At 42.0% G+C, this 13,764-nt stretch overlaps 1 protein-coding gene across 4 annotated transcripts in view; it reads right to left on the reverse strand.

Moving 5' to 3' along the window:
* Positions 1-9,287, reverse strand: part of PCNT (pericentrin) — a 200,069-nt gene extending 190,782 nt beyond the window's left edge. Inside the window, exon 1 of one of the 4 annotated variants that reach the window (XM_061607607.1) lies at positions 9,231-9,287. Coding sequence is in view for 2 of the 4 variants with exons in the window: in XM_061607602.1 (XP_061463586.1) it covers positions 8,331-8,396 (66 nt within the window). In the remaining 2 variants the exon portion in view is untranslated. Of the gene's footprint in view, positions 1-4,164; positions 4,229-8,330; positions 9,170-9,230 lie in introns of those variants that run through there. The other 3 variants (XM_061607602.1, XM_061607606.1, XM_061607605.1) reach the window with 3 other exon arrangements.
* Positions 9,288-13,764: the final 4,477 nt, after the last annotated feature.

A 13,764-nucleotide genomic window follows, 5' to 3' on the forward strand; every position in this document is an offset into this window, starting at 1 on the left:
AAGGACCGGGTTCGTAGTCTGGGAGTCTTTTTAGACTCTTCCCTCTCACTTGAGGCTCAAGTAGCCTCGGTGGTTAGGAATGCGTTTTACCAACTTCGGTTGGTAGCCCAGCTACGTCCCTATTTGAGTAAAGAGGACCTTACATCAGTGGTACATGCTCTGGTAACCTCACGTTTGGATTACTGTAATGCGCTTTACGTAGGGCTACCTCTGAAGACAGTTCGGAAGCTACAGCTAGTGCAAAATGCGGCGGCCGGATTGCTGACAAGGACCAAGCGGTCCGAGCATATAACACCTGTTCTGGCCAGCTTGCACTGGTTGCCAATATGTTTCCGGGCTAGATTCAAAGTGTTGGTATTAACCTATAAAGCCTTATACGGTGCGGGACCACGATACCTTGCGGAACGCCTCTTCCGATATGAACCGGCCCGTGCACTACGTTCTGCTACGAAGGCCCTCCTCCGGGTTCCAACTCACAGGGAGGCCCGGAGGGTGATGACAAGATCTAGGGCCTTCTCAGTGGTAGCCCCCGAACTATGGAACAGTCTCCCCGAGGAAGTACACCTGGCGCCGACTCTGCTCTCCTTCCGGCGCCAGGTCAAAACCTTCCTATTCTCTGAAGCATTTTAAGTTACACTGATTTACTTTTAAAAATGTTTATTGTATTGGATTGTTGATTGTATTTTAGTATTATTTTGTTGTTCATTGTATTTTTATGCTATTTTATGTTCACCGCCCAGAGAGCTATTGCTAGTCGGGCGGTATATAAATTTAATAAATAAATAAATAAATAAATAGAAGCTAAAATGGTGAAGGCATAATGAAAAGACATGATTCACGAGAAAAGACAATAATGCTGGGAAAACCAGAAGGGAGTAGAAAAAGAAGAAGGCCAAAGAGAAATGGATTGATTCCATCAAGGCAGCCACAGACCTGAACTTACAAGATCTGAACAGGGTGGTTCACGACAGATGCTCTTGGAGGTCGCTGATTCATAGGGTCGCCATAAGTCATAATCATGTCGTATGATGAACTTTTGCCAGGCCTTGAAGACCTGGCTTTTTAGGCAGGTCTTTGGGGAGGGTTTGGTCTTTATTATTCTTGGATGAGAGTTTACTCTTTTAATGTATCTGTATGCTTTTTCTGTACGTCGCTCAGAGTGACTGGACAACCAGCCAGATGGGGAACTAACAAATGTAATAAATAAAGGCACATAACAACAACAACAAATCCCACTCTAATGTCTATGCACCAGTCAGAGTGGCTTACAACAATTTCAAGATGCAATAATAATATCAATACATTAACATACATTAAAGGCAGAAACCACAGATAAAATACAACCTTTAAATAAAACAGTATATAGTTAACCTGCTAGGGGGGAAAGTCATTACCAGCCAGTGAGAGGGCCAAACATGCTCCATGGGGCAAAGTGCTCAATAATATTGAAGCAGCCACTGAGAAGACCCTGTCTCCTGTTGCTATCAACCTTCAAGCAAGACACAAAAAAGGGCCTCTCCTTATCACTGACAGGATGGTATTGGAGGTGGCAGTCCCTTGGGTATCCTAGGCCCAAGTTATTTTAGCATAAAGGCAATCACTAGCACTTTAAACTGTGCCAAGAAACAGATTGGTAACAACTGCAAGGTAGCTGTAATATGGCTCCATGGGTGTGCACTCACTGACATCCTTGCTGCTGCATTCTGGACTAAATTTAGCTTCCAAAGATTTCAAATATAGCCGCATATAGAACTTCAAAGACGCTCCAAATATAGCCGCATGTAAGTACACTGCAGTAATCTAACCTTGATATCACTAGGGCATGTGTCAGCATTGTTAGGTCTGATTTCCTCAGGAACGGGCACAACTGGTACACCAGCCGAAAGATGAATCCAGGAGTGCTTCCAGAATCCCAGAACAGGAGAAAGTGGATACAGAAGTTTTTCTCGCTCTCTCATAACACTAGAACCATCCAATGAAGCTGAATGTTGAAAGATTCAGGACAGACCAAAAAAAATTTACTTCTTCACACAGTGCAGTTAAACTATAGAATTTGCTCCCACAATATACAGTAATGGCCACCAAACTGGAGGTTGGTTGAGACAAATTAATGGAAGATAAGGCTATCAATTACTATTAGCTACAATGACTGTGCACTACCTCCAGTATTGGAATCAGTGTTTCAGTTGCTGGAGAGAGCACAAGCGGGGAAAGTGTTGTTGCGTTCCTGTCCTGCTTGTGAACTTCCCATAAGCATCTAATTGGCCACTATGAGAACAGGATGCTAAACTAGACAGGCCTCCACCACTACCCTACTTGACACTCATCCCAGCTGAATGCAGAATGATAGTCTCAGTTGTAAGGGGATTCCACATCTGTGCCTTCGACTGCTCTAAATTCTTACATTAGCAAGGATAAGGGGCAAGATCCTAATAATTCACATTCCCCCTTGATTACTGCTTCTGAAAACGAAGTTAGAAAATCTTATCCTCCATCTGCCTATCACAATAAACAGATGCTAGTGGCAATTAACCAACTGAAGATGGGGAAAGGGGTCGCTGGATTGATTTAAGAAGTCTGGCCAAAATTAATCGGGGCAGGATATGATAGTTCAGACTGGTATTTACGAGAGTCAGGTCGTTTTACCTTCCCTTCCCTTGCTACAGCTATGTACTAAAGACCTTTCTCCCAGGAGTCTGAGCTCAGGGACTGGACCTGGGGCCTTGTGTGTGCAGTGTCTGTGTAATTCCACTGAGCAATAATTTCACATAGGCATTCTTCATTACTGGGCTATATCACTAGGGATGTTTCACACACAGCACTGGCAGTGGGAGGGAAGGGGAGATATAAACTACAAAGAGTCCATCTTAAGTTTCTTATACGTCTGATACTGTGGCTGCATGACTAGAGTGGAGAGTGGGAAATGTGGATTCTATTTCCACTGCTCTTCCCATAGTAATGTGGGGTTTTTTTGGGGGGGGGATTAATTGGGAAATTTTCTGGAACTTTTTCCTAGATAAATTAGCTTTTAATAATTGGAAAATGTTCTGATGCCCTAAAGAATGATTTAATTTAGTATGTTTATTTTACTTTTATTTAGTTAACCAGGCATATGCTGGGGGGTAAAGAAAGGCCAGGGACAGAACTGGCAATCCCACCCCATATATACTGTCTGCCTAGTAAACGTTGCAAGACGTGAGTCGTTTCCAACTCTTAGGGTGACACTACAAGTGCGGGGACACCTTTACCTTTTAGTTAACAAATACTATTTACCCATACAATACTCTGCCCAACTGCCTAAATTTAATAAATAAACAAACAAACTGCACTAGTGGCTAACTCCAAGAATTACTTCCTATGAACTTGCTCTTGTAGCTTCCTTTGTTGCTTGCCCAGATAGCTGAGTCTCCACTCCCTTTCAAAAAAATCTTTTTCCCTTCATACAGGCATTGTTTATTATTTATAAAAAATATCTGTATACCACAATTTAATAAAAAATACCAAAGTAGTTTACAACAACTAGAATACAATAAAAACCAAAGAAAAATTAAAACCGATCACCAGCTGATAATTACAGAAAATGTTTTTCTTAGTGGTCTGTATAAGCCTAGCAGTGAAAAGGTTTTCAGCAAACATATGAAAGTTAACGCAGAAGGCGCCTGCTGAATTCTTATTAGAAGATCATTCCACGGAAGTGGGCCAATGACACTGTAGGCTTGGTTTCATGTTGATGTTAAATGAACCTCAAGAATTCATGGGACAACTAGTGATGCTCCTACAGATGATCTCAATGACTGAGCTGGGATATAAGGGTTCAGATGGTGCTTAAGGTACCTTGGACCTAAGTTGTAAATTAATACAAGCACCTTGAATCAGTAGATGGGCAGCCAACGCAGATATTTTATTAGTAGTGCAGTTGTCCTGCCTCAAGGTTACCAACACATGGACTACAGTGGTCAGGCTGTCCCAGTCCAAGATTGGCTGTAGATGGTGAACCAGACAAAGCTGGTAAAAGGCATTCCCAGCCACAAAGGACACTTGGGCCTCTAGTGACAAAGATGTATCCAGGAGTACCCCTAAACTATATACCTGCTCCTTCAGAGGAAGGACAACCCCATCTAAAATGGGTAACTTGCCTATCTCCTAGACATGGAAGCTACTCACCAAAAAAAGGCTTCTGTCTTCCTAGGAATCAAGCAGTTTGCTGGTCTTCATCTAGAGATGTAAAATGTCCAGAAAGTTTGAAGCCATGGGAGGGTCTGGGGTGAGAGTTCAGGGAAAAAATGGAATTTGGGGGGAAATGGAAAACTATACAATACTTTTTTTAGCACCTTTTACAGATTGAAAGTCACTTTGTAACTTCAGAAATATAAAATGCACTACTCATAACTTGGTTTGCCACTAAACTATAATGTTTGGTATATTAGGGGCATAGTTTATTCAGAGAATAATTACAAATTGAACTTTTAAATTTTTGTTACAAATGGAGCTACAAGCTGCTAAACTGTAAGGAACCTCTTTCTTTCTTTCTTTCCAAGTTACGAGGAGCATGCAAAATTAATAAAACAGGAGACCCTATCAACATTATAGTAAAAACAGAAAATTATTATGTATTCTGAAATTATGTCTTCCAGTTCTCCACAGTGTCAAGCAGACATAAAGCATTCATTTCCCTAAAAAGAGTTGGGAAAAGGAGAGGGGACAGGAAACCAAGATTCAAAGAACATTACCTTAACTTGAATCAGTTTCTGACCTATAACTATCACTTTCTGCTTCTTCCAATTTTTTCATATTTGTAATAATGTTTATCATGTACTTTTTAAAATTGAAGGTTTGCCCAGATTGAAACAAGCTTCTATACCCTTTCACATGTCATAGTCAAAATTTTCCCCAATTTTCTGAAATCACAAAATAAAATAGGCTTTAGAAGACAATAGGGAAAACCAGTTTCCCACCATTTTTTTTTAATGGGCCTTCACATATGTTCCCTCATCCAATCCCCCACTGCATTCAGACACTGGTACAGAGCTTTCACCATCTCTCCTAACCCAGATGTGATGGAGAAACAGAGCTGATGTCATCAGCATACTGATGACACCTTGCTCCAAAACTCCTGACTGCTTCCAATGGCTCATATAGATGTTATATGGCACTGGAAAGAGGACAGTCCCCGGTGGTACCCCAGAGCGCAAGTGCCATGAGGCAAAGGAGCACTCACTCACTGCTTTCTCTGAACATAGTCCTGAAGGAAAGAACAGAACCACCATAATATGGTACTTCCAACATTCATCCCACTGAGCTGGTCCAGGAGGATCCAGCTGAGAGCGGGCAGAAATAACATGGTCACATTCCCCCATCTCTCTCACAATAAAGGTCATCTAACAACTAAGACTAATTCGGTTCCAAAGCCAGGTCTGAACCAGATTGCAGTGGATCTATTCTTATCAGTCTCATTCAGGGATACCTGCAGCTACTCCACAAACACCTTTTCCACCCCCTTTGCCAAAAAAGGGGTGTTGGCGATTCGTCTATAGTTATTAGACGAGTCCAGAGTGGACTTTTAAAGAAGTAGGTGCACCACTAGCTCTTTAAGGGCTGCAGGCAACAGAGAGATGTGTTTACCACACCCTTGACCCACTCAGTCACCCCACTGTGGCTAGCTTTAATAAGACAGAAAGGACAAGTATCTAATCACTGCCAGTATCCTGTACACATCAGACTGCTTTAACTGGAATTGATCCCATAACACTGGATTCAACATTACTTTGGACACCTCAGCAGGCACTGCCACAACAGCCGTATTTAAATCACTGTGGAGGCAAGCAACCTTATCCTCAAAGAGTTTAGCCAACCACTTACAACTTGACACTGTGTGCTGTAGAGATCTGCCCTCCCCCCCAGTCAGGAGTAACCGACCTCTGGACAACACAGGATCAACTCTACTGGGCGGCTCCTCAACAATGCAATGGACACAGCAAAGTAGGACCTCTTCACTGTCCCCACAGCCACGCGATAGGCCTGATTATGAGCCTCAATACGTATTCAGTCATTTCTGGAGCAAGATTTATGCCACTTATGGTCCAGTCTTCGCCTGGTCTGTTTCATCAACCACAACTCCTCCAAATACCAAGTAGCGAAGCGGGCTCCATGGCACTGTAGGGGGCCCTCACAAGCAATCGTGTCAATGGCTCTAACAAGTCTCACCTTTCCACAGGAGAACTAGGGCCTCAACCCAGGGCATACCGTCCTAATGGAGAATGAATGCTGTGTGTCCAAACCTCCCCAGGAAGTGGTCTGACTATGACAATGGGATGATATCCACTCTACCTATTTCTAGACCGTCCCCATCCCCACATGGAACAAAGGGCAAATCCAGATCCTGCCCTGCTCTGTGAATTGGACCTTTGGTCATTTGAGACAGGTTCATGGTTGCCACAGAGGCTACGAACTCTCAAGCCAGATCCAAGCATTGAAATCACACAAAACTACTGTTCTGGGTCCCCCCAATACCACACATAAGAAAACCTTGGCCAGTTCAGTCAGTACTCCAACAGCATTTCTAGCGTGTCTCTTTGGTCCAACACCACATCGAAGCCCTCTTGTTCCAAGAAGAAGAGAGGTTTCCTGGTGATGGGAAATGACACTTTGCCACCAACCACTGTCCCATAAGTCTGGCCTGATGTCACACCCAGTGCTCAGGCAGATACAGCTGAGTCAGTTCTGTACCTTGCAGGCAAATTCCATCCAACCAACCAATAGAACTACAAGTTAGCAAAGGTTAACTGATCTTGAATGTGCAACTCTTGTTTTGATCTGCACTTTAGTTAAGAGAAGCATCTATTTGGTCTTGTCAAATATCATGCTCCCTTTCTATACACCAGAGATGGGGAACCTGTGGCACTCAAGATGTTGTTGGGCTCTAACTTCCATTAGCCCCAGGCAGCATAGCCAATAATCAGAGATGATGAGAGCTACTGGTGCAGTGTCATGTGTTGCTAAGAAAGGATTATTTTTATAACATTACTTAAGAGACAACTGTCCCTATTTCAATGGAAGGGTAAATGTTAGGCGGTTGCAGCAGCAAAAATTCCAGACACACCTACAGCATCTTAAAGACTTGCTTTTAAGGCACACTCAACTGCATGAATATTAAGCACTGATGTTGTATATTTTCACATGCTGCATCTGGTGAGGTTCATTTTGACTAACAGCCAATTATAGGCCAATTTCATGTTTTTCTAGTATATCTTTAACAAGAAAAGCTAAAACGCCCTCTTTGCTTTTTAAATAAGTGCATGACAAAACTACTGCATGGTAAGCAAATTTATTATAGGCATCGAAGAGCCTTTAGTGGTCTGTAATGGCAGGACAGTAATGGATAGTGAAAAAACAGATAAGAGAAAGATCAACTCATTTGAAATGTGGTATTGGAGGAGAGCTTTGCGCATACCATGGACTGCAAAAAAGACAAATAACTGGGTGTTAGAACAAACTAAACCAGAACTCTCACTAGAAGCTAAAATGATGAAACTGAGGTTATCATACTTCGGACATGTAATGAGAAGACCTGATTCATTAGAAAAGATAATAACGCTGAGAAAAACAGAAGGAGTAGAAAAAGAGGAAGGCCAAACAAGAGATGGATTGATTCCATAAAGGAAGCCTCAGACTTGAACTTACAAGATCTGAACAGGGTGGTTCACGACAGATGCTCGTGGAGGTCACTGATTCATAGGGTCGCCAGAAGTCATAATCGACTTGAAGGCACATTAACAGCAATGGAGGAATGAGGGAAGAAAGTCGCAGGAGTCCTTCTTGGTGGTAAAAGTATAAACGAAACCAGAACGTGCCCTTCTCGATTTGTACTTGGTCTGGGAGAGAAGCTACTACAGGAGATAATGCCAGAACAGGCGGATGGGTCTTATGGACACGGCTAGATACATAGATAGCTTTATTACGGTCGTAGACCAGCGTAAAAATATACATCTTCAAAATAGGCAATTTTCGTTAGGTAGTTCTAACAAATTCTGTCTAAAACCAATTCTAAATCTTATGTAGGTTGTGGAATTACCAGCAGCACAAAAGCTGGCTACCTTCGCTGATACTTGTGGGGAGTTTGATCACTTGGGGCTGTTTCACACTTGGGGGTGTCTGCCGCAACGCAGCGCAGCAGCAAGAGTGAGGCGGAAGGGAGACGCTTCACTGAAACGAAACGGACACTGGACACCCCTCACCCTCCACAGGAGGGAACCAGCCGCCTCACAACAACGCAGCCTGAAAGTGCCCAGTCGCAGCAGTCCCCAACCCACAAGCGGAGGAAAGAAGCGCACCTCTGGGCCTCCGCCGCCTCTCTTCTCCTGCTCGCCCGCCGCTGTTGCCCGCCGTGCTTCATCCATCTCTAGAGACGACCGTGGACTTGCTCGAGAAGCCGCTTCTCGCCTTCAACCGTCGCAGAGCCACCTCAGGCGGAAAAACTTGCAGCCAATGGCTTCTCTCCCCACCCAAAACTTGCTGTCCAATTAAGAGATTGTTGCAGTTGATCCGCTGTTGCTCCCGCCTTATGTGCTTGCTATTGGAGATCAGACGAGCCAGTAACCAATAGGGGCTCAGAAGCAGGGGGCGGCGCTGAATTGCTTTATTTCTTTCATTACATTTATATTCCGCCATTCCTCCCAAAGGACCCCAGAGCGGTAACGCTACAGACTACATTGCAGGGCTGTAGTTAACCACTCTCAACTTACTCAGTCTCTCGCCTAGGATAATAGAGCGAGTCATAGACTTGGAATAGGCTCACGCTGTCTCCTGCTTTCCAGCTTTGCTTTGAAAGCTTTTTTAAAGTGTCTAAACACAAGCACAACGCGAGTGTATGCAAATCTTCTACAGGAAACTGAGCGCTACACCTGGTCTGGGACAGGGTCTGAGGGAGCAACTTAAGTATATTTAGCCACTGAATTGCTTGTAGGAGGGATTTTCAGCTGGAAATTCAAACCATAGACGCCACATTGTAGTCACCCGCTCTCAGCCGTACTATTGGCACTGACAGGACATTTTTAAAAAAAACTTTGAAAACTTTTTAATCATACAGCAGGAATTGCCGTCTACCTTCTGTTTCTCAGTGAAAACGCTGCCACCCAATCACAGCTACAATGCTGGATTTCTCCCTTATTTTGACTGGTCAGCTGTCACTTCAATCCCGGAGGAATGAGTATCAACCGGATTTAAAACCTAACCTTTCATATCTCTATGGAGCGAGTGAAGCTGGTCTCTTAAACCCGTCCATCACTGAGACTTGATCCGCAGCCCAGACAGAAAATGGACTGCGCCTGCGCAGTCCCCCCTTCCCGCCGTAGTTCCCCCCCCTTCCCGCCGTAGTTCCCTCTGTAAGAGAAACGCCAATAAGCTTCCTGAGTGTCACGTAAGCGTTCCGATACGCTAAATTTGAAACAGGTTCCCGCCTCACTTAAAGGGACAGCCAGTTGGAATAGCAACCCGCTGTTGCCAGTTTCAAGGCAGCTGTGATACCTGCATCTCAGAATTTAGATGCGCTGAGCTTTATGGAAGGCCATTATACATACTACAGAAAAAAATGTTGCTAGAAGCAATTAACCCATCTTGTTATCATATCAGTACTATGTATGATATACTGCAAGTTACACTTTTACCATACAGCTGTACTATGTAATTAACAAATACAAGCTAACAACATCAAAGCTAATGTTTCTGGCACCAGAAAGTTTAACTCTTCTTTCTTTTTTTCTTTTTTTTAATATATTTTTTATTTGGGAACATACATAGGAAAAGTGTATTTTAAATACTGACGTAGTTCATAGACGATATATACAAAGACTAATACTTTACATATGTGTTTGTTAGACCCAAACCCAACAAAAGCCATCACAGCTTACTCAGCTCACATCCACCCGGGAAGGTGCAGAGTTGAGAGCCCACTCCCACTGCCAGAGGCCCAGGAAATAAAGGCACAATACTTTTGCAAAGGGGTCCCAGCCTTTCAGCAAGATCGCTCTCCAGAGAAGGGAACCTCGTTTGTTTTCAGTCTATCGCTATCCACTTACAATACAAATACAATACATATTACTTAACATTGGTTATTTGATGATAATTAATTAATTAATTAACAAGTTGACAAATCTCGAATCAGCGTATTATTTTTTCTCCAAAAAAAAAAGCTATTGTAACCATAAGCTGTTAAAGGCAGTTGGAACCTGTATTGATGCTGTTGTTTTGTTTATATGTGTAATAAAACACGACCATTCCGTAGCAAAACTGTCTTTTTTCTTTTGTCCTCTTACTACTCTCAGACGTTGAGTGAGTTTCTCTGTAAGCGCTATTTCCCATACTATACTGTACCATTTCCTAATGTTTAATCCTTTTGCCTCCTTCCAGCATTTAGCTATCAGCATACGTGCTGCTATTAGGAGATACTCAACTTGCTTTTTGTGTAATATGGCTTTATTTTGACCATCAAATTTATTAAGTAATGCTAATTCTGGTGTTTTTATTACTTTCATTCCCGTTATATTGGATATTTCTTCAAAGACCTCCATCCAGAATCTTTGAATCCGTTCACATTCCCACCACATATGAACATAAGATCCTTGTACTCCACATCCTCTCCAGCAGAATGGTGAGCAGGACTTGTTTATCCTTGCTATTCTGGATGGCGTTAAGTACCATTTTTGTAATTTTTGTAATTTTAACTGTTATTTCTATGTATTTAGCTGATGTGGCTTCAAAAGGAAATTTCCCCCACATTTTTGTCCAGTATTCTTGATCAATTTTAATAGCCCAGTCAGTTTCCCAGCAAGTTCGTAGCCCTTGTTGTGATCCCAAATCCTGTTTGAGTAGTGATCTATATAAGGTAGTTATTTGCCCTTTATCTTTTTCTGTTGTGTTAACTGCCATTCTTTCAAAATCTGTCAAATTTCTAGCGCCTTGCTGTATGACATGTTGCTTTCTGACAAATGTAGATAGTTGATACCATGCTAACCATGTAATATTTGAATTCTTCAATGATGTCCTCCAAACAGCCCTAGATATGGGTAATGAGTCAGTGTAATAATGCATTAATCTATAAAGTTGATTATCTTTTAATGCCTTTTTATTTATCCTTCTCTCTTTTAGGTAAAAGTCCAGATGTCCACAAATTGGTATCAGTGGGGATATCCCTGGCATCAAAGATTCCTTTCTATATTTCCAGACCTTTAATATAGAGATAATGCTTGTATATTGCTGTTGTATTCCCTTTTTAATTTCTTTTTTAATAAAAGGTAATACTGTAAGATCTGTGTCATGGAATAAAGACTTTTCTATACAAACCCATATTTCTCGAGAGTCATTGATTATAGACATCATATGTCTAAGCTGATAAACATCATAATATAGTTTCAATAATGGTATTCCCCATCCTCCTTCCTCTACCCTCCTATATCTCAAATTTTTTGGTGTCCTAGGTCTTTTGCTTTTGAAGATAAATGTATAAATTGTTGATTGCCATATTTTTTAAAAAAATTGTGCAATATCAGTGGGTAATACATAAAACAAGTACGTAAATTTTGGCACCACCATCATCTTTATAACTGATATTCGACTCATTAGCAACAAGTTCATTTTATTCCATCTTTTAATGTCTGCCATTATTTGATTCCAAATCCTTCCATAATTTAATTGGATTTGTTCCATATTTTTTGAAATTTGAACTCCTAAATAACGAAATGACTTGTGAACCAACTTAAAATCCCATTAGTTCACAAGTCATTTCGTTAACTCTTCTTATGACATTGACTAAGCCTAGCAGTCTCCACGGTTCCAGTTAGCCTGCTCCAGTGCTTACTGGATTGCAGCCTAAGGCCTAACAGTAAATGATTTAACTCATATAGGAAGGTGACAACCTCCTGACCATATATGGCAATTATGATCAGGAGTACGGATGGGGGAGAAATTCGATTCAATTTGCATTTAAAACCAAATCTATTGAATCTGCACTTTCTGAAACAACATGAAAACCAAAACACAGCCATCCTTTGAAATTCGCATTTATACGAATTTTGCAATGCAGTTCTGCAACCATCCAATATTTACAAAACTACATATATTAGGGGAAAGCATACATAAAATGTATATATTAGTGAAAATAACATACAAAAATTAACTACGTTAGGAAAAATTACTTGCAGAAATGTATATACCAGGACCCTGTACCTGGACCCTGTGTGCTTTATAAGTGGCCAAGTGACTGGTCTTACAACACTGGAAGGATCAAATGGCTCCCTCAGTTGCTTGTTGGTCTGAGGACCTTCCTTCCCTTGCAGCATATGAAAGAGCTGCTTTCACTTGGAGGCACAAAGAACATAAATACTCTGAGATCTGGGACTCCTGCTTGGAGCTGTTTGCATGATAAGAATACCCTGTGGGCTCTGCCAGAGCCCATTCCCTCCCATCCCTTCCCTATCAGACAACCTCTCCCCTTGATTTATTTTTTATCTCTTTTTAAAAACATATGTCTAATTTTCTTAATGGCCTTATGGCTTGGCATGTTTTGCTGCTCTGTCCCCCCCCCTTTATTCTTCATGCATTGTTACTTGTATTGTTACAAAAAAATGTGAAAAACCAATAAACTATGCATAAAAATCGCATCCAAAAATGTATATATTAGGGAAAATTTGGACTAAAATGCTGAGGAATGTTCACAAGGATTTTTTTTTTAAAGCGAATTGCTGCAGAAACGTGGAGAACTGAATTTAAGACTGGAAACATGAGAAATGGAGAGAATCAAAATTAACATCCCTAGTCAGGAGTAAAGACCCTCCGTGGCGCAGAGCGGTAAGCGGCGGTAACGCAGCCGAAGCTCTGCTCACGGCCGGAGTTCGATTCCAACGGAAGGAGGAAGTTGAATCTCCGGCAAAAGGGGCCGAGGTCCACTCAGCCTTCCATCCATCCGTGGTCGGCAAAATGAGTACCTGGCATCCGCTGGGGGGTAAAGAAAGGCCGGGGACAGAACTGGCAATCCCACCCCATATATACGGTCTGCCTAGTAAACGTCGCAAGACGTCACCCTAAGAGTCGGAAACAACTCACACTACAAGTGCGGGGACACCTTTACCTTTAGTCAGGAGTAAAATTGCTTTCTCTGAAAGACATCCTCAGAGAGAGGGAGAGAGGGTGTGTGTGAAAAAGACCCCACAAAGAAAGCCAGGCCCTCTCATAGCCGCCATTTTTATAGCAGCCAGGCCCTGCTGCCTGAGAAACGGTGTGAGACTACTTCTCTCGCAAAGACTGTAGAAATGCCTCGCACAGCCCAGAGCTGACCAAAAGGTGCCTCTACTGTCAAGGAGCTGTAGATGGATGGATGATGGCAAACTATGAGAAATCTTGTGAAGTGCTCCAGAAAATCTGATGGGTCTAACTGAACAATAATTATCCAATTTCTGTTTGGACCTTCAGTGAGCCTTGCCTGGAGTAAGGTATTTTTAAATGTTGGTTAGAATCGAAACAGCCTCACCCAGTCTGATGTTACTTTTTTGTTTCTCACAGATGACCAAACTCTGTAAGAACCAGGTTAAGGCCTGTACTTAGAGATGAGTTTGTTTAGATTGTAGACAATACAAACATAGCTACTATGTTACCAGAGGTTAACATAATTATTCAGAGGAGCTTGTTAGCAACACAATATCTTAGTAACCATACTGAGTGTACAGTGCAAGACACACGGTACACGTGAGAGGATTCTGTTTTCCCTTGTAATTT

The sequence above is a fragment of the Rhineura floridana genome, chromosome 2, assembly GCF_030035675.1.
Source record: "Rhineura floridana isolate rRhiFlo1 chromosome 2, rRhiFlo1.hap2, whole genome shotgun sequence".
NCBI lineage: Eukaryota > Metazoa > Chordata > Lepidosauria > Squamata > Rhineuridae > Rhineura > Rhineura floridana.